At 40.6% G+C, this 20,718-nt stretch overlaps 1 protein-coding gene across 1 annotated transcript; it reads right to left on the bottom strand.

The window, feature by feature from the left end:
• Window positions 1-8,689: 8,689 nt before the first annotated feature.
• Window positions 8,690-20,511, bottom strand: EAF2 (ELL associated factor 2). The gene is made up of 6 exons (XM_083491379.1): window positions 20,377-20,511; window positions 17,959-18,053; window positions 16,189-16,325; window positions 15,387-15,535; window positions 11,294-11,551; window positions 8,690-9,433 (listed from the first exon to the last, which is right to left on the bottom strand). Exons 1-6 carry the CDS (start codon window positions 20,477-20,479, stop codon window positions 9,387-9,389), a joined length of 789 nt encoding a protein of 262 aa, XP_083347505.1. The 5' UTR covers window positions 20,480-20,511; the 3' UTR covers window positions 8,690-9,386.
• Between the last annotated feature and the right edge of the window lie 207 nt (window positions 20,512-20,718).

Raw genomic sequence — 20,718 nt, 5'->3', positions numbered from 1 at the left:
GAGATCCATGCCAACAGGGAGGACCCATGCAGATGGGCATCCTCACATGTGAATTAAGAACTTCCTATTAGCAGCAGGTATGCAGCGCCACAAACTCTCCTGTTCATTTCAACCAGCTGTGAGGTAGCCCTACAGGAAGACCAGTATAACATCATAGCTGAGTTCAGGGAGTCAGAAAGAAGAGTCCAGGACAGCATCAGCAGTGTGGGACTTCAGCAGTTGCCAAATAATGATGCCTTCTGCTACTGGTCAAGAGGGAAACCTGCATTTAAATCCTGATTCAACTATTGGTTTATTTGAATATCTGAGATGGTAGTGGTGGTTGCTGAGTTTTTAAAATTTTGGGTGAGTGTTTTGTTTTTCTTTTTTGCAACGCTAGCTCCTTGGAGGAAGGGTGGAATGCAAAATGTAACAAACAAATCCTTAAGAGGAGAGCAGGTGCGGTTCAGCAGACAGAGTGTTATTACTATACCAGAGAGAGAAGGATTTTAATCACTGCTCAGTTATGGGCTCAGTGGAATTGCCTCTCACAACTCAATGCCCTCCCCCCATTAAAACGGAAGTGATGATGATTTACCTCACAGGGAAAAGAGTGCTGCGACTTGGGACTGAAATGGCATTCCTGTCCGCCATTTCAAGCAGTGCTTAAACCTGTCTGTTTCATATTGCCAACAGAGTTGTGGTGCTATTAACAAGTGCCAATGCCAACTATATCATCCCTGTAAAGCTCACCACAAAATATATTTCTAAAAATGTTTTTGCATCACCTTTTAGTAGAGATTTGCTGTTTGTTATATAGAAAGAGCACTAGAGTAAGGGTAGAACAAAAATGAAAGAATAGCAGTCCCTGCTCAGTGTCTCTCTCCCCTTTTTATGTGTACACACACACACACACACACACACACACACACACACACACGCAGGAGACAGTATGAATGCATTCCAAACAGTGGAGGCTGGTTTCTTAGGGCAAATGGACACTGCGCCTCCAACCTAAGTCTGCTCTCAGCCAACCCCACCTGTCTGCCTACTTTCTTACAACCTGTCTAGGCGGTGGTACTGCCTGTGGCAGCTTCCTCCTCCTTAGTCAGTGTGGTGTAGAGAGCCAGTGTGGTGTAGTGGTTAAGAGTGATAGATTTGTAATCTGGGGAACCGGGTTCGCGTCTCTGCTCCTCCACATGCAGCTGCTGGGTGACCTTGGGCTAGTCACACTTCTCTGAAGTCTCTCAGCCCCACTCACCTCACAGAGTGTTTGTTGGGGGGGAGGAAGGGAAAGGAGATTGTTAGCCGCTTTGAGACTCCTTAGGGTAGTGATAAAGCGGGATATCAAATCCAAACTCCTCTTCTTCTTAGTCTCAATATTGCTCCTTGTTGAACTCACAAAACTAGAATTAGTTGCCTTTGCCTCTCATTGGCTCTTGCCTCTACCTACTGTTTGGGGTCCCTACCTTCCACCTTGCCAATCCCAATGGGCACCAGCCTCCACCGGTTCCTAAGCATCTTAAGAGAATAGAGCGTGACAGAAGTGAAGGGCCATAGCTCAGTGGCACAGCACCTGCTATTTCACAAATATATTCATTTTCATGCATATTTTACCCTTAGTATATGCGTTTCTGTACACATCACTTGGCTGCAGTACTGCCTTGCAAATTTCAGAGAACTGTGAATTTCAAAGGATGGCTGTTTCGATTCATGCACTGTTTTGGAAAGTGGAAATTAGTACCTTTAAATGTGAACTGAATCACATTTCTCCCCCACCCCTAGAAACCTGTGGGCAGTTAACCCACTTACATGAACAGCTTGCTTCCAAATATTCTAGCGTTTAAGAGTGTCTGCGGTATAACAAAATGAAGTTTAAGTCAACAGTCTGGGCCTTCAAGACACAGTTTTGAAACAAGGATATCCTTGAAGGGTGTGGTGAAAATGCAATATAATAATGACTATTCATTTTCTAAACCTCTTTGTGTGCTGAATTCAGCAAGGATCCTGCTCCAGGCTTTGGTCTGCTGAGGATTTCCACTAATTCTAGTGTTCATATATATATGTTTGGTTTGAAAGCATAATATCAGTGCCCAAGTTACAGATAGGTAGCCGTGTTGGTCTGCCATAGTCAAAATAAAAAAATTCCTTCCAGTAGCACCTTAAAGACCTTCCAGTAGCACCTTAAAGTTCTTGGTATGAGCTTTCGTGTGCATGCACACTTCTTCAGATACCTAAATGTGAACTGAATCACATTTCTCCCCCACCCCTAGAAACCTGTGGGCAGTTAACCCACTTACATGAACATGAGAAATGTGATTCAGTATCTGAAGAAGTGTGCATGCACACGAAAGCTCATACCAAGAACTAACTTAGTTGGCCTTTAAGGTGCTACTGGAAGGAATTTTTTTATTTTGATCAGTGCCCAAAAAAGCTTCCTTTGTTTAGGGGCAGAGCATCTGTTTTTCCCCCTAGGGTTTCAATTACCTATAAGCCTATTTACTTTATCTGAACCTGTTTTTCTTCCATATGCTCTGACACTTGCAAAAGAAACTAAATATAACCAGTGTGGTGGAATGGTCAGGGTGTCAGGTTAGTACTGGGAAGCCATGAAGCTCATTGGGTGAGCTAAGGCCAGTCACTTTTCAACCTAACCTACCTCTCAGGGCTGTTTTGAGGGTAACATTGAGGGTGAGGGAGAATCGTGTGTGTTGTTTTGCAGGCCTTTGAGTAAAGGTAGGATATAAATGTAATATATGTTACAAATGTTTTTGAAAATGGATCCATTTTAAAATGCAAGTGTTCCTGAGAGAAAGCAAATTAAACATATTTATGCGCTTAAAAATAACAATCTGCCTGTCACCTGAGCTGGTTTTGTGACACAAGAAAGAATCGGTCTTTCCACAAATGTGGAGAATCGGCTGGTTGCCTATCATTGTTTCAAAAGTAGCTTTCTTTTACTGCTAGGGATGGGGGAAGAAATTGCTCCCCAAATTGACCTAGGGAACACATAGGCAGGGCCAGTCTTGAGGCAGTAAGTAGCACAAAGCATCCATATATTAGCTGTGCTGCCTGCTGCCAAGCGTGTGGTTGTGCAACTGCATTTGGAGGATTTTAAAATCTGGTAGAGCAAGCTACTTGGCATATAAAAGTGAAACCAGAGGTTCATAAGAAGAATATTTGTTCATGGGATTACCTCTCTACAGCGAAGGAAACCAAGGAGACAATAGAGGTTAGAAGAAAATAACAGAAAGATGTCAAGTCTTTTTCCAAATCCCAAATTAAATATTTGAAATAATGGGGCAGGGGCAAGTTAAAACATGAGGCAAACCTCATGTGAAACAGGAGAAAAACAAATATAGGTAGGAAAGGTGGACAGATGCATTTATTACCCTCTGTCCTCCAGACTAAATCAAAATATATGATTCTAGGTAAAAGCTCTCTGATATGATTTATAATCTGCATAATGAAATGAATCTCTCTCTTACACTAAAAAATGACATTGATGTGAGAAATAAACATCACTGAGTGCACCGGGACTCACTCCCAAGCGTGCAGAAGACTGCAGGAGAAACACAATATTTCTATTGAAATAAAGTTACCTTTTTGTGTAGAGAAAGGTTTCATACAGAGAAACTGAATATCTGTCACTCCATCTGCAAGTCTCATGCTCGGGTGTTTGGAAAAAGCTAACAGTGGCAGGAACCACTGTTGTTTTTATTGCTGCATATGCTTTTGATAACTTCATCAGGAGCATGCATGAATTCCCTATATTATACACAGAGAGAAATTGTAAAACAGTGGAGCTAAATGGCAATGCCGTCTGATTTTTCTACACTGCAGCCAGATGTATACAGGATAAATACACTAACCATGTGAAATGGTAGAAATTGGCAATGGGGATTTCGTTTCTCTCTCATGTTCCCAGTAAATGTAACATTAGTATAGCGAAGCTAATAAGATCATCAGTTATCACTGTTGTGGTCAATTACATGGTCATTTGAAGTGACAGTCCATGCGCTTCCAACTATCACTATTCCCAGCTCCCCTCACCCAGACCAGTCTTCTTCTTCTTCTGTCTATGTTAGGTTATTCATCATCCAATCATAATCAATAGAAGCTTTGTTCATGGCTTTGGTAGGAAAATGCATTCCTTTTATTGGCTCAGCTTGCACAGATAGATATGCAAGGCTTCAAGCATCGCTGAGCTCATCAAAAAGACTTTAAAAGCTGTATGGTGACTAGAATTAGAAAGCAATTGCAGCGGTATAAGGATGCAGATGGGCTCTGGCTGGGTGGGGCTATTGCTGAACTCAGTACAGTACTTGCCAGCCAAGAATATTGCAACAGGAGGAGGACATTGATGGCAGTGGGAATCTGGATTATTATTTTCCACTCACTGTGCTTTAATTCACTTATTCTCTTCATTTCAAACCTGTGACCTTGAATTTGGAAAGAACTTTGATGTCCCCTTTGATGTTTCCATGCAGATCACTCTCCTTTTTTTTATAACAAACCAAAACATTGTGATGCTGAGTTTGGAAACATTTTATGAGATGCTTGTTCCTACAGATATCTGTGTATTTCACCCACTTGTTAAGTAATTAAGTGGCCAGCCCCTGTCGCTTCAAATGTATGATCAGAAACAGGGATGGGCAACACAGGACCTAGAAACCGTGAGTCACCTTCCCGTTTTGGCAGGCATGTAGGTGGATGCAAATCCTCAGAGACTTACTTTTCCAGACCTTGCTTCTGTCAGCAGAACCTTAAATCGTACAACAAGCAGAAATAAGGAAGACAAGGAAGTGTGAGACATATTTATTAAGAGAGGGCGGGATAGCTCAGTACTCTTAATCTCAGAGTCAGGGGTTCAAGCACCACATTGGGCAAAAGATTCCTGCATTGCAGTGAGGTGATCCTTGTGATCCATTCCAACTCTACAATTCTGTGATCTGATCTAATCATTTGTGTAAGTATTGTGGGTCTGATTTTTTCCCCTTAAGGCAGAATAAATTACAGAATGGTCCAGCAGCCAGCATTTACTATACTGAACATCCACATATGCAAAACAGTAATGCCAATACACAATTTCCAGGGAGTTTCCAGGGAGGTCTTCAGAAGCTCAGCAGATTATTTGCCAATCTGACATGAATTGCAAGAGAGGAGTAGGATTAAACAAACAATCACTTAGAATACTTCTTGCCAGTTAAGCAATCCTTCAATAACCAGCCTATTGTTTTTCCCCTCCTCCTTTTTAAATATATGCTGTGACTACTGTATTATTCAGAAGCACTAGAGCTAGATGGTGCATTACTAAACAATATTATCTACTACAGTCAAGAAAGTTTCTTTGGGCAGGCCTAAAGTGGGAACCAGAGTATCTAACATGTTATTATCACACACACCCAGAGCAAAAGCTAATGTTTTTCTGACGGATAACAATTACCTTGTATCTTTTAGGAACTTGACTGAGCAGTTCTTCACTCTAAGCAACTATGCTCTCCCTATAAAAACTTTACATCTTCCACTTAATTCATTTGTATAATATTAGCGGTCATGCAAAAACTCACATTTTTATACAGTTCACTTTGTATAAAGACAGAATCCAGCCATATCGATTATAACAAGCAGACTGTAACAAGCACAAGAGACAGGCAGTTTTGAATTAAAGAAGAAACAAGTGTATTAGCATGTTCTTTTAATGTATGCAACTATATATAGGATGCTCTTTATTCCAGTTTATGCTGCATCATCCACTTCTCTCTGTAACATGTTCAAATAGACACAGGTAAAAGCTCATTTCATTCAGACCACCAGTAGGACATATCAGCAGTTTTGTAAACATGACAAAGTACTCCTCTATTCCACCATTCTGGACTTGCTTAGGGAAGATATTCAATTTTATGGTGCTTCCAGTACTGTCAGTATTTTGGGATTCAAGCACATACTAGAACTTTAGGTTCGTGCAATTAAAGCAAACTAAAGTGCTCTGTTGCCCTGGCATAACAAAATCCACTTTTCTAAAAACAAAACAAAACCCAACTTTCTTGCAGTTCTGAAAGTGATGGGGATATTCATGGAAAAGTATGGGATGAATGAATGATTACCAGGAACACATGTAAACACCCCTCAAGCTAATCACGCCAAACGCTCACTGTGGTCTAACCACCCTGCCAACAAATCAGAATAAATGCTCAGTGAAGACTGGAGATGGTCTCACCACCACCTAAGCTGTGCACAAACAAATCAGAGTGGCGGGGCTCTTAGACTACTTCTTATAACCTCAAAAACTGTGGCGATCACACACAGGGCCCCCAGACGTTTGACAGTCTATTGACCCTGTGCCGCCACTGCGATTGCTTTTTCCGCTGCCACCACCCCGTATCTCACGGGGACACACGGAGTCCAGTCAGTTGTTAACATAAACAAATAATCAAGTTTATTTTTAAATGCAGGAACAAGCTTTTGGTTTCAGTTAATTTTTCTCTTGTCAGTTTCTTATTCTTAGTTCCTAACAACTCCAAACTGATTATTCCAACTATCTATCTGACTCCACCTAACAATTCCTCTCACTCTCTCACAATACAACTCTACCAACCCACGCCTAAACCTCCCTCTTCCTTCTTCAACTCCCAAGCCTCAACCCCCAACTCCCAAACCTCAACTAACTTTCAAAACCTCCCACTCTAACTTTTATTCCCCCCTTGCATTCTCACTGGCCAATCACACCACACCTATTTTAACCCTTTCCTTATGACCCATCCTAGGAGGCAAACGCCACACTGTCCATCTACCGACATTTAGTATGCTGTCCTGAACATATCTTATATAATCCAGCTTTTAAACATTTATACAATTCATTTTTCAAAGTAAAAAAAGAATCGTTTTTAATAAGAAGCAGAACTTCCAATGTTAATGCAGCAGTGTGACAACACTCAGAGCATAGGGGAAGGCAAGCTGTTCAGAGACAAGTGCCACATTTTATTTTCTATAGGAAGGCCATTCTGTGGATAGGCAACAGGTGGGGGGCAGTATTGTGCCTGATTGCAGACTCTTTTTTAAGGGAGGAGAAAAAAGGAAGAGGAAAGAGGGCAAGGGACAGTTTCCACATTCTGTCATTCTTGGGCTTTCTGCTCTGTGTTGAAGCTAACTTCTCTTGGGCTTCTATAAACAACTGAGAAGTCTTAGATTGCTATGCCTTCCCATCTATCTGCAGTTGTTCGAGCAGGTAAAAAAGGATTTTTTTCCAGAAAAGTGTCCAATTCCACACCTGCTTTGGCTGTCTCAATCTGCTATGGCTATGCTATCAGAGAAAACAGGCAGGCAGGCAATAAGCAGCATTAAGGCATCCCATGGCTGTTTGCCTTTGAAAGACACCAGTTAAGAAGACAAATGTCTATTAACTGACATACTATAACCAATTCCATTAAAGCAGCTTAGGAGGTTACTCCCCATTGCCAAATAGAAGCAATGCTATACATCAACAATACATTATTTACTTAGGTGCCTTTCTTCGTCCATAGCCACTTTGTGTGATATGATCACAAAGCTGTGGGCTGTGTGTAGATGAAGCAAGCAAATAGGTAGAGTGGATCCAATTTCTCGGGATTTTCATAGGCAATCAACACCTAGTGTGTCAGTGTGTCAATTGTAAGGAACATTCCCAAGCAATGTTCCCTGCTTGTAAGAAATTGCACCACCAATGAAGTAGATTCTACATAGATGGATGTGAAGCAAACTTAAGACCAAAGTGTTCCCACTAATCAGTCTAAAGAGAGAGGCAGCACCTTCAATAATGAGAAATGTGTCAGCTTTTGCTTTAATTTTCCTTATATCATAATGCAACCCTCCGTGTACTGTGCATTCCAAACTCTCCTGCTAACATGCTCAAGAGTTCACAGAAGGCATTTTCTCATTTTGCTCATGGTTTTACTTTAGATCAGGTATGGGATACCTCCAGCCTGTGGTAAAAATTAGGCCTGCCAGCAGTCCTAATTTGGCTCACAAGGCCGTTTTCTCCTAGCCATTTTTTCCTAGGGGTAAACAGAAGATAAAATATAAGCATGTGCAAGATTTACATGTGTCAGCTAAAAAGCCATTGTATACCATGGTTAGCAAGTCTGACTTGGTATGCCTCTACCAGAGGTATGCCGCATCTAGATTTCTTACAATACTCAAATATAGAACAACAGTTTTCTGGGCTTATTTTAATGTTATGTTCGTCAAGGTCCTGGATGGCAAATTTGCCAAAGTTCTCCTGAACAATAGGTGCTGTCCTTGCAACCCACTCAAGAGATTGAAATAATGTCTCATGCATTCTTCTACAGCAGATTTTATCAGGGCATTAGAGACTGTATAATTTATCCTCTTATGAGGCAATCCTGGTCCTTGAAGAAACTAATTATTACCAAACAGATGACAACATTCAGATATTTTGACATATTCCTCAGTCTTGCTATGGTAGATAGTTTCAAGCTTAATAATTGGTTCTATTGAGGCAGTGAATTTTGTACTTTATATTTTTAATGGTTTGCCCATAACAAACCCTTGATTGATTAAATTATTGCATGCACATTATTGTGCTGTCAAAGCTCAAATAGCTCATGGTTTTACTGCAATCAGGTAATCAGAAACCTTAGTGTACACTCTGTTAGGTTATAAAGAGGAAAGATCCATAGAAATGTTTCAAATAAAAAACAGTAATCAAAAATGAAATGATAAATATTTTAATATTTCTTTAATTCCTATCAAAACTAATACATTGATCTTAACAGAATTTTAATGAAACACATTTGTGTTGCACAGCATTCTACATTTAGCTAGCAAGATGCTGAAGCTTTCAGTTAAGCCAAGTTTATTATAAAGGGGGGGGGGAATCTCTAGTGTGAGAGTCTGCAAACTGGGAAACACAAGGAACTTCAAAATGTGTTGCTGTATTGTTCAAAACATTAGATAGTGCCATGTGGCTGTTTGGCAATTTATTTCATAACATTAGCTGTAAGAAATAAAAACATAATGGGTTTCGACTGTTTGCTTTCTCTTACTTGTACGTACACATGCAGACACAGGTTCTCAAATGAAACTTCAATCCAAAATGTATAAGCAAGAACTTCCTCTATGTCTAACTTACACAAAGTAGTTAACTGTCTGAAACTTCTAAGTACAGGAGGTAGTAAAAGCTAAACTCTGGATTCAGCTAAAAAGAATAAGTACCAAACCCAAACATTTGGAAAAGCCATATAAAGTTCTGGCAAAAAGAATGCTGATGAACTTGAACCACAACATCAGAAAAATTAAGTCAACTTTATTATCAAAGTTGGTAACATTCCTCTGTCTATTATCAGTTCATACGTAGTGCAAAACAAATGCATTTTCATCTTCATCCAGGGAAATGATGTCAACTACCTTCAGTCGTCACTGTCACTTCCAGATTCACTCAACTGGAGATCATTCCCTAAAATTTTAAAAAAGTCATGCTATCAACTCCAGATAACATTCTTTTCCATGAAGTAGCGAATATTTCCCAGTACAGTACATTAGTCTCTCTGGTCTAAACATAAAGCTCCCGTCTCTCTGGTCTAAACATAAAGCTCCCGTCTCTCTGGTCTAAACATAAAGCTCCCGTCAAAAGGATGAATTCAGGTGCAAATTAAAAGCCATATTTAGAAGAAAACTATTAAGATGAGGCAAATAGCACATTGGGGGAGGCAGTTTTCACCAGAAAATCCACACCCAATACCATAGTCCCCATCTGGATCCTACTTTCTATACCACCAGCTGCTTATTTTTGAGATATATTTTAAAATGGAGAGGAGATCCAACCATAGATCTCTAATGCCCCATGGTCCAAATTCTTTATGCATCTTCCATGACCTCTGCATTATGCACATGGGCCACATAAATCTCACATAAAGCTGTATTTTATTTTTTTATTGGACGAGTTAGAGCAAAAAAGTTGCAGGAAATTTAACTGAGTGGCAATAGAGATCACAGAAGTTAGGGTGGTTGTATCTAGTAAAGTAGTTCTGTTAGCACAAATATTTCCTTTTGCCACATGGAAACTCCCCTCCCCCTAATCCGCTCCAGGGGGTGGGGTGGGGGAACACCAATAACAGATTTAGGAGGCATTACAGGGTAGAGAGGGAGCAGAAGTTCCACGAAGAGCCAGAAGTCCTTGCACTAACAGAACTTTTTTTTAATACTATCCAATGATACAATGGTAGAAAGAACTGTGTTTCTTCCTCCATCCTTTCCCCCCAGCCACTCTAAACCACCTGCTGCACCCAGTCAACAATCCATGAACATTGGGCATGCCTAGTCCTCAATGGGTTGTTTTAAGATTCCCTAGTAGTTTTGCAAAGCTCAGGGTTCTTCTAAGTCTAATGAAACCATTCCTCCCATGCTTGAGTGGTGCAGCTTTGGCTACATTGAACTAAGATTCAGAGAAAGGAATAAAGGTACATGATTCAGGGTTCACGATTTTAGGCTGTGCTTGGAAGCTAAGCTAGATATTGTGGTAACCTATAACCTTTCTCCATGCAATGTCACAGATAATACTCTGCTTCCCTCCCTAGCTCCAGTGTTAGAACTGGAAAGAGTGGGAGCTTGATGTTTTGGTCCTAGGGTGCTGAGACACTCAGTGCCTTGACAACACTGAAACAAACCCCAAATCCCCAAATGGGAGCAGATGGGGATTGCCATGTGGTTGTGATGACAATCCTTACCTCCTCTGCAACTTCATGCTTTACCAGACAGCAATGGCTCACTTTGTCATGGGGAACAAAGGTGCAGAACCACAAATGAAAGAGGTATGGAATCTGTGGCCCTCCAGAAGTTGCTGGACTTCAACTCCCACCAGCCCAAGCCAGCATGGCCAATGGTTAGGGATGATGAGAGTTGTTAGATACCCCTACTGCACATAACACAGTTTTATTAGTAAATCTGGTCTGGCCCTGCTGATTGGACATTTTATTGCATTGAGAGTTAGGCCATACTGCACTAAACGCTTAAGCAACTCCTTTTGAGATGTCTGAATGTCTCCAGAACAAATTACTGGGTTTTAATCCCACTGTATACAACTCAGTAGCAGTCAGTATCATCTATGACATTGTAAACTGCATGAGCTTTAATTTACCATAATCAGTGGTCAAAACAGCTTTTATCCCAGCTTCTGATCTAAACCTCAGTAGGTCAAACCCTCTCTACCCAGACAGAGCTTAAGTTACATGAGAAAGTTATAAAAGCATGTGGTTTCCTTTTAGATTCCTCAAGTATGAATCTCACAAGCTTCTTTGCTTCATGTACCAGTACTTACGCAGTGTGTTCATCAAGTGGCCAGTGCCCTCTCGACTTCTGTGATATCCAGCATCTACATCTGGGAAGGCTCGCTGTGAGACAGTCATCATCGAAGGCTGTAGGTGTGGCATTGACAGAGGAAGGGGTGGCTTTCTCTCTTCATCTTCTGAATCACTAGAACTATTTTCACTGCTTGATGAAGAGGATGAACTCTTAGATTCAGATGAGCTATCAGAGCTACTCATCTGCTCTATAACTTTAGCTTCTGCTTTTAGCTCTGAAAATAAGATTTAAGTGGAAGGGAAAAGAATTTAAGAACTAAATTCATTACTTACATGATCACAATATTAAATTCTAAGAAAATAAACAAACTCAGAGTAGTATTTGGGAGTGACCTCAAGACAGTGAGCAAAGGAATGGTATTTATCTGTCAGTGTGGTGTAATAGATAGTGTTGGAGCCAGGGTGAAATCCCTACTCAAGAAAGAAGAAGCAGAGAGGTCTCAACTGCAGAAAAAAGGAAGGGAAGAAAATTTCCAGCTGCACAGGAAACATTTATTTGATCTCAGCATGTTTAGAATTTAATTCTTCCTCAGGCGCATTCTTGAACTACAAGTTTAAATCCTAGTCTCCTCTCAGGAGGATTGAAATTGGTTTCAATTGGTTGTTCAACTGAGGAGGTACTCCATTCAAAGCACATTGGGCTCAATAAATAATTGCCTGCACACCTCGAAGTTTCTTTACTTCTTCAACAATCACTTAATGCCTTGATGTCACCATCTCTCAGCCTCACTCCACATAGTAACTTAAACTATAAAATAGGAGCACAATGTATGCCTCCCGGAAAGACAAACAGAACAATCAGTTCTGATAATCAATATTCTACTCCTTAGGTATAAAGGTAACCTTCCCAAACTGGGCAGAGGGTAGGGAGGAGAAGAAGGTGATAAATTTAATTGCCAGGCTTCCCAGACTGCTGTATCACAACATCATTAGACAACAGGTATTATTCTAGCAGCCCTAAAATTTTAATCAAATTAAGGCCACAGCAGCTGCCACTTTTATCTGACACTTTTATCAAGGGTGAGTTGCTTATGTGACAGCTGATTTCTGCCACCAGCCACATGTTGATCCTTAGTCAACTTATCCCACCACCACAACCAGTGTTTTTTCAAGCTGTTACAACAATAGGCAAAAAAACTATTCTAGGCTCAGTGTCTGCTGGGTGGCTTCCATGTAGCTAGCTCATTCCATGGCATCAAATACGAAAGATAGCATAGCCTCAGAAAAAAAGACAGCCAACACAGGCTCACATAGTGGTGGAAAGATATCTAATGTCTCTCAGTATTTGCTTTGTAAAGCCCTTATATTTTTTTTATGGACATAGCTAAATAAGGTGCAATTAGAAATCCTAAAAGAGGGCTTACAAGAATATCAGATTTTAACATACGATATTAATGTTTTTTAAAAATTGCCAACCACTTGGACATTAATTGTTCTCAGAGCAAAATTCAGCACTGCTAATTTATAGAGATGTTGATATTAGAACTTAAAGAAGTAAAGGACCCACGGTAAGACATCATGACAGATCCTGAACCAGTCCCAAATCCAATGTTGTAGTGCTCCTGTACTGTATTATAGACATTCCAAACAGAAGTGCTACAGCTTACTGTTTAGCCAGCATAATTATCATTTGTAAGTGCATTTTTGCACACAAAGCAACTTGCTCAGTAATGCTACTGTTCCCATGCTTCCGTCATGGGCTCTAGCACAAAAGCCAGTTTCTCGATGGGAAACTATCAGGTAACACAATGCTTTATGCATAATGATGCGGCTGCTAGAATGTGGGAAAACAGCTTTGGGATTTTGTGAGTCACTCAGAACAAGTTTTAAACCAAACTAACCAACCCTTCTAGAAGAGTCTCATGTGCCCTTGAACACCCTCCCCTGCAGCACTGGCTACTTTTTAGCAACTGTTCAAGGAAAGAAATGACAGGATTTTCCCATTATAGTTACAAAGAAACACCTGCATGAGAAATTCCATTTTTTGCACTGTGTACTCAAGGATTCAGTCCTAGTTATCAATAAATAGAGCAACCATCTGCCAGCATTAATTCAACATGTAACATCTTCCTTTCCTGCTGCTTGCCCCAACTTTTCAGCAGGAAGTTCAGCTGGCCAAATGAACAGAGTATGAAATTCTACTAAGTTACTTTTAAGCCACCAGAAGCATTTATTTAAAGTGACTGCATGCAGAATAAGGTATTACCCATAATCCTTTCCTCATGGTGCACATTAGAATTTAAGGCAGCCATGTATTGCCAGTTATCTGGCCACCCAAGGCTCTGAAAGGTGTACCTAAGCAACCAGGATAGTTTTTAAATTTGTAAAGTTTTTAGGTTAATGCTCTAAAAGAATCTTGCCCTCAGGGTTATGAAGGAAATCTTATAAATATATGACTAAGCTTGCCTTAAACAACATATAGCAAAATTATGTAATCGGCAAGTACACCTCAGGTAAGGAAATGAGACCATTTCAAGCAATTAAGGGAAGAAGAAGAGGATGGAGACCTAATGATATATGTAAGCTGTCAGCAATCATTAGACTAAGATGGAAGGAAGACCCAAATGATTACTCAACACTAACAGAACAGTACACTGTTGTCATTAGCCTTTTTATGTCATACCATACTACTTTTTCTGGTGGTAGCTGGGATGGTAGAGATAAATAAGGTCAGAGCAGGGGATTTGTAGCCAGTTCTATGTGGAACAAACAATGGCTGAACATTTTCAGTATCTTAGGTCTGAACAGTCCTTCAGCGATAACACAAAACATTAATATTTGCTCTAGTTACCCATCCCACAAGGACTTCTGTAACACTTCTTTCCACTCATATGTCTTTGTTTTTTCAAGGGATGGGCTCTCCATTTATGATTGTGAAACCACTTTTATTTGAATGTATTCGTCCATAAAGAGAGTGAAGCCTTATGTAAGCAAGCCTTGATAGTCGCTAAAATACAAGACTGCAAATGCTTCTGATACCTCTTCACACAATTTCTATTAAGTTTAGTTAACAACTATTGAACTGGAAGCATGTAGTATTAAAACTATTTGTATGCTCTCAATAGATGGCCAGACACTCTATCCAATAGAACCATAGAATTGGAAGGGACCATGAGAGTCATCTAGTCCAACCCCCTTCATTGCAATAATTTTTGTCTGACATGGGGCTTGAACCCACGACCCCGAGGTTAAAAGTCTCATACTTTACTGGCTGAGCTATCCATGATGGTTGCAGAGTAAGTAACCCCCTTTCTTCCCAAGTCAACACAGAAATGAAGCAAGCCGATGAAAGAGGAACAGAGCAATCCATCCTTCACCAGCCCATTGCATTTGGTTGCTGGACACACAGGAGGCAAAACTTCAACCTGGGCATCCATTGACAAACAAGTGGTGAAGAGAAGGAGTAATCCATTTATTTGCTTCCAGCCTGCTGCACTTCTATGTTGGATGTGGGCGAGGTGAAACCCCTTCCTGTGCTTTTTATTCCTAAGAGAAGCTGGAAAGGGGATGGACAGTTCTGACCATCCTCCACCATCTTCTGTGTAAAAAGCAGAAGAGTAAAAACTTTTGAAGGCTACCATATTTAAAGGGCTAATTCAAAAGCTGACCTGTGCCACTTTTGTTGTGAAAGAGACATGGCATTGGCTGGTTGGAGCCTGGTAATCATTACTTCAAGACAATATAGGGTTAGAAAAAATGCAACACAAGCGTATTTCTTGCTAAGGTGGTAAATCTATGTATGGGCTGAACCACTTCAGACTACAAAGGAGCGGCTCCTGTAGTTGAAATCTCTTCCATAGAAAAAAAATGATTCCTTCACATAGAAAACTGGAATGCCAGGGAACAGCTAGGTTAGAACCTTCCCACCATTATGCATTCCTCTACATGCTGGGGCAGGGAGTGAGAGGGAAGCATTCAGTCACGTGAGCTGCAAAGACTAGACAAGCTTACCACATAAATGAAAATTAGGTCATGGGCTCCAACCTCAAAACCTTCAAACTACAGAATAATTTAAGACTCTGAACAACATGAGATTCAATTACAACTTACCTCTTTCAATATCATCCATAGGAGAAGGTGGTGGAGACATCTTCTCTTTTGGTGGAGAACATTTAACACTATTTGGAATCTTATTTGCATTTCGAATTAGCTGTTGCTGTTGCCCAATACGAGACTGGACCTTACTGCTTCCTTCACCTCTGTATGAAAGGGTTGAAAAAGAAAGTTGTATCTGTAAATCCTATAAAGCCATTTATTTTGTTTCCAAGTAGTTTTAGAAGAACTGATTTTTCACCACTTTTGATGGATAATAAGAAAGCTCTTATGTGCAGTACTTAACAAATGCTAAGTCTGTGCAGGTTCCAGTGAAATGTTATCCAAACACCACCCCAAAAATGCAAACAAATTGAACTGGGTGATGATATCCAATGTTAACTTTCTGAGTTGAAATCAATAGGCTTAAGGAACTAGGTCACAAGACAAACCATGAGTAGTAAATCAAGAACCTTGGTTACAGATTCTGGTTTGTCTGGAGTGAGACAAGCCACAAGCCCTAGTTTCAACTTATTGTCAAATCAAACTACGGCTTAACCCCAGGTAGTATGATAGCAACAGGGCAGGGGGAGGAGTGCAGCAGCCGTGATCTTCATTCTGGGAACTCACACATATACATGCTTGTGCAAAGCCATGGTTTGGCTTAGTGTTACATGTGAACTGGGTCATTGCTTCAGTCTCCTTCTTAAAAGAAAGTAGCGGTCAGTTTTTCTTTTTCCTAATTTAGACAAAATTGCTTTTACTATGGAATTTTCATAATGAGTAAGAAAACAAGAGTGTTTCCAATTTTTCCACCCACCTGGTTTTCTTCACAGTGATATTGCTACTAAGTTTCTCTAGTCTACATTCTCCAGTGTCATGGTTAATTATCAAGATGCATTCTTTTTGGTATGGCTTCTTGGAACCTTTGAAAACTGTTACTGGTGGAGTAGAACCCTATTTTAAATCAGAAGAAAATTACTCCTACTACAGGCACTTCTAGAACTGCTTTTTTAAAGAGTCTACTTCATGATTTTAAATCCTGCACTTTTCACAACACACTGTGCTAACAGCATGTATTTCATTATTATAAGAAGGCAGAGAATGAAGCCAGTTTTGCTGCAGTGATTTTGCAGGACTCCAAGATTTATTACAAAATGCGGTCTCAATATGAAAATGGATTGACTTTTCATTGACCAAGTGGCTTTTTTTTTCTTTTTTAGTTCTTTCAAGGTTCCTCTCAAGATGCTGAATTCCATCCAGTTGAAAGCTGACTCATTCTCCTAACCTGTCATATAACCAAATAAAATTTCAACCAACTCCTTTATTAACATAATCTATCAATTATGAAGCGGTAATAAAAAAGCAAGTGCTTGTTGGCACCAGTAACCATCAATCACCACCAACAAAGATCGAACTATACTCCCTTCATCTTTTGTTCTTAAAATCTATACCAGAATATGGGGAAAGGGAAACTATCACAGAACACTGTGCTTATTGTTGTCAGGGTTGCATACAGCCTTTTCACAATCCATTTTGATCACTTTAACACAACCATTTGAGCTTTCTAGCCTGCCAATTATTTACTGAGGGTATTTTTGGCATATTTTAAAAAATGAACATTAAGCTATCTCATCATAAGTTTCACAACATAGCCTCAAAAAAGTCACTCCTATCTGAGAAATGCAAACATCTCTCATGAAACAAAGATTATAAACACCACAAAATTGTTTTTGGCCAAATACTAGTGTGAATAAGAGAAATAATTAATGTAAAATGAAGAACAGGTCAGGGAGGTGACAAGGCTTCTTTTCCACATAAATATGACCATGCAGCTTACAACATAACAGCAAAAATATGTATCAATACATCAGGGGTGGAGAGACTCCAGCCCGCAGAACTAATCAGCCTCTGTATGGGTCCCAATTTGGTCTGTGAGGCTGTTCCTCCCACCTGTCCCATGCTAGGCATCATACTGTCAGAGGCAGTATGCCTCTGAATACCAGTTACTGTATTGGGAATCACAAGTGGGCAGGTATGGATGTGGTTCAAAAGAAACAACAAGGAACTTAAAGTAATCCTCCGATTGTTCCTTTGCAAGCAGGGTTCATTGACAGAGAGCCCCACTGGGATCAGTTGCCCTAGTAAGGTCTCCATCAAGAACTCCCTAGTGCCGTCTGGGAGGCAAAGCATTTGGCAAGAAAGGATGTTATTGTGCCATCAGATAATTGGCAGGTGGATGGCTCTACCCATGTGTCAAAGCTACCCAAAGTGTGTGTGGCAGGGTTGAAGGAGATAAGAATCAATAAAGTGAACAGTACAGATATGCCTTCCTCAATGTTGAACTCTGATTGGCTGTGCCTTCCAAATGTATGACCATTGCATTTTAATGAAATGATGATGATGATTTATACCCCACCCAGGTGGATTTCCCCATCCACCCAGTAAATATGTGAAGTAGAGTACATTGGTTTAACACCGGCACAACCATAGCATATGTTACTGCCACATTCTTCATGTAATTACAAAAGAGTGCCACAGTTTAAGAATCAGCTAGACTCCTCCCCTCAAAGGGAACAGCAAATCTCACCTCAATATTTGGCAGAGTTATTGTCACCTGTTCGCCTTTACCAACTTCAAGATCTCCTTCACAAGATGTATCAATGGAGGCTGGTTTGAAATCATCTAAGTAAAAAAGTTACAGTTACATATATTAGGTCATGTTTTTCACTACAGTGATACCTCTGGTTATGTACTTAATTCGTTCTGGAGGTCCGTTCTTAACCTGAAACTGTTCTTAACCTGAAGCACCACTTTAGCTAATGGGGCCTCCTGCTGCCGCCGCGCCGCCAGAGCACGATTTCTGTTCTCATCCTGAAGCAAAGTTCTTAACCTGAGGTACTATTTATGGATTAGCAGAGTCTGTAACCTGAAGCGTATGTAACCCGAGGTACCACTGTACTCCCTTAAACAGTGATCCTGTCACAAGGCGAAGGTGAGGGTGCTGGATCATTCTGTTCATATCTTTTCTAATGCTAGTTTGTCTGCCACATTAAGTTCCATTATTATCCAAAAGACTGCAAAATGTGCACAGACCAGAAGGTTTTCTTAATACCTATCATAGATTCACCACACGTAGGAGCTGTATAAATTCACCAAGATATGCTGAATGATTTTTAAATAGAGCACTGAAATTCACTTGCACCTAATTTTCAAGAGAAATAATGGAGAACTAAGGTTCACGAACTTTCAGACCTAAAGACAAATATTGCCCAAGTACAAATGAAATTACCCCAAATCCTTGTAACAAATAGAACTCTCAATAGTTATATATAGTGATTTTAATCCTTCTAGTGAAACACAGTAATGCTCTAAAAGATTAAGTTTCAGCTTTATTTTCTATTTTGTAGCCTTCTGCATTCTATTATAGTCCAAAGAAACAGGATCTACCAAGAGTTTCTGACTTACCATAGGCATTAGTAAAATAAAATATTGAATTTGCTGACACCCAGTGAGGTCAGGACAATGTGACACATAACTTTTCTTTGTTTGTTTGCTTGCTTGCTTGCTTTAAAAACATACTGCTTTCTTGAAATATTTCATAATAGTATACTAAAAATACACTTGTTACTGCCAGTTTGGTCTTGATCCTGTTAACTAAGCCTGTTAATTATTGACACTGTAACAAAGTGTTTAAGTTTTAAATAAATAGATCTCAAACTTCCACATGGCTAGGAACTAGCTTCAACTCCAAATTAACAGGTCTTTTTTAAAGCCAATTCAAACCCATACACTACTATTTGAATTTCCAAGGGAGTAAACACCATCACCTTTTGGCTTACTTCCAAATAAGCATGTAAAAGATTGCAGTGTAAATGCAGCTATGTTTTAATGAGTTGCTAAGATCTCCTTTTAGCATTGTGTTTGTTATATAATAGGTTGCATGTATTACCCTGAGCTCCATTGGAAGAGTGATACTTAAATTCATTAAAAGCCACAAATGCACGAAATATTTAGATATTTGAAAACTAAATGTTGCCTACATCTAGTGAGCATGGAAGCCATGATTTCAGAGAGTGAGTGCCTGGCTTTTGCTCCTCTGTGAACTTAGAAGAGTTCATGAGCATGAGATACAAATATACATCATCTACAAAAAGAAGTGCATGGCTTTGTTTTATATTCCCTAGCTGCAACACCTTAAACAGTCTCTTGCCTTATTTTTTTTTAAAAAATCAAACTCACAATAACCTATAGTTATGCTCATCTTTATATCATTGTTGTGGTAGAGACTGTCGTTGGGCAATATCTAGACACTCTACTCGTCCCCTATGCCTCCTCTCTCCAAACACACCAAAATACCTCAGATCTCCCCATTTCCATGCAGACCTTCCAATTAGATTTGACAGGTCACCTTTGGTTTTCTTCATCCCTTTTAAAAACACAATGGGTTCTTAAAGTTCACTGGATGTCACTGAATGCTGAATTTAATATTTCTGATAGGTTTCAAAGTATGGAGCTTTTTCATATAGAGCAAATAAAGGTATTTTTTTAAAGCCTTATTCCTTTTCTTGAACTCTTACAATGGTAAACCCAGTGACAGCTTCTTTCCCTCCATTTGTTCGTGGTATTTGCGAAAACAATCCCCCCCCAAAAAAAATCCCGCAGCAAGTCCAAAGTGCCCGTCGCTTCCAAAATTTCTGACTTAGCTCTAGATGAAGCAGTTTGGTTCCTTTCCAAACAGATGCCAACCTTCCTGCTTCCAACATAATAGCAATGATGACGACGGCGATTAGCAAGTTACCACCCATCGTTATTACATAGACACCAGCTATGAAGTTGTCGGGCGTTCACTTACGAGGGAGCCATCTCTCCTCACCCAAACTCTTCCCCACCTCGCGACGCCAACCTGGACGGGCTCGAGGCGCCCGCCTGCCTCCCTCCCTCTCTGCCTGCCTGGCAGCCCCTGCTGCTTCCCAACCGGTGGCTCCACTCCACTCTCCTCACTCACAGCGCACGGTGTGGAAGGCGCAGCGCGGCTGCCTCTCGAAGCTCTCGCCCAGCAGCAGGGCGCGCTCCTTGCAGTCGAAGATCGGCGGGGCCGCCCCGTTCATCCCCGAGCCGCCCGCTCCTGCCTCTCTCTTCTCGCTCTCTCTCACCGACCAGCGCGCAACGGAGCCGCTCCACTTCTGCCGCTGCCAGGCTAAACCACCCCTCTTCGCCCTGCCGAGGCGAGGGGGCGGAGTCACCCCGCGCTCTCCTCCCAGAGGCCGCGCCCCCTTTTCCGCGCCCCGCCTCCTCCTCAGTGGCTGATCGAGTTTGGTAGCACCAACCTCCACCACCCCGCGCGTTC

This window comes from Podarcis liolepis (genome assembly GCF_965112155.1).
Source record: "Podarcis liolepis genome assembly, chromosome: 1".
Taxonomy (NCBI): domain Eukaryota; kingdom Metazoa; phylum Chordata; class Lepidosauria; order Squamata; family Lacertidae; genus Podarcis; species Podarcis liolepis.
Note: the sequence above shows the minus strand (reverse complement) of the source record. Positions and strands in the feature narration are given on the sequence as shown.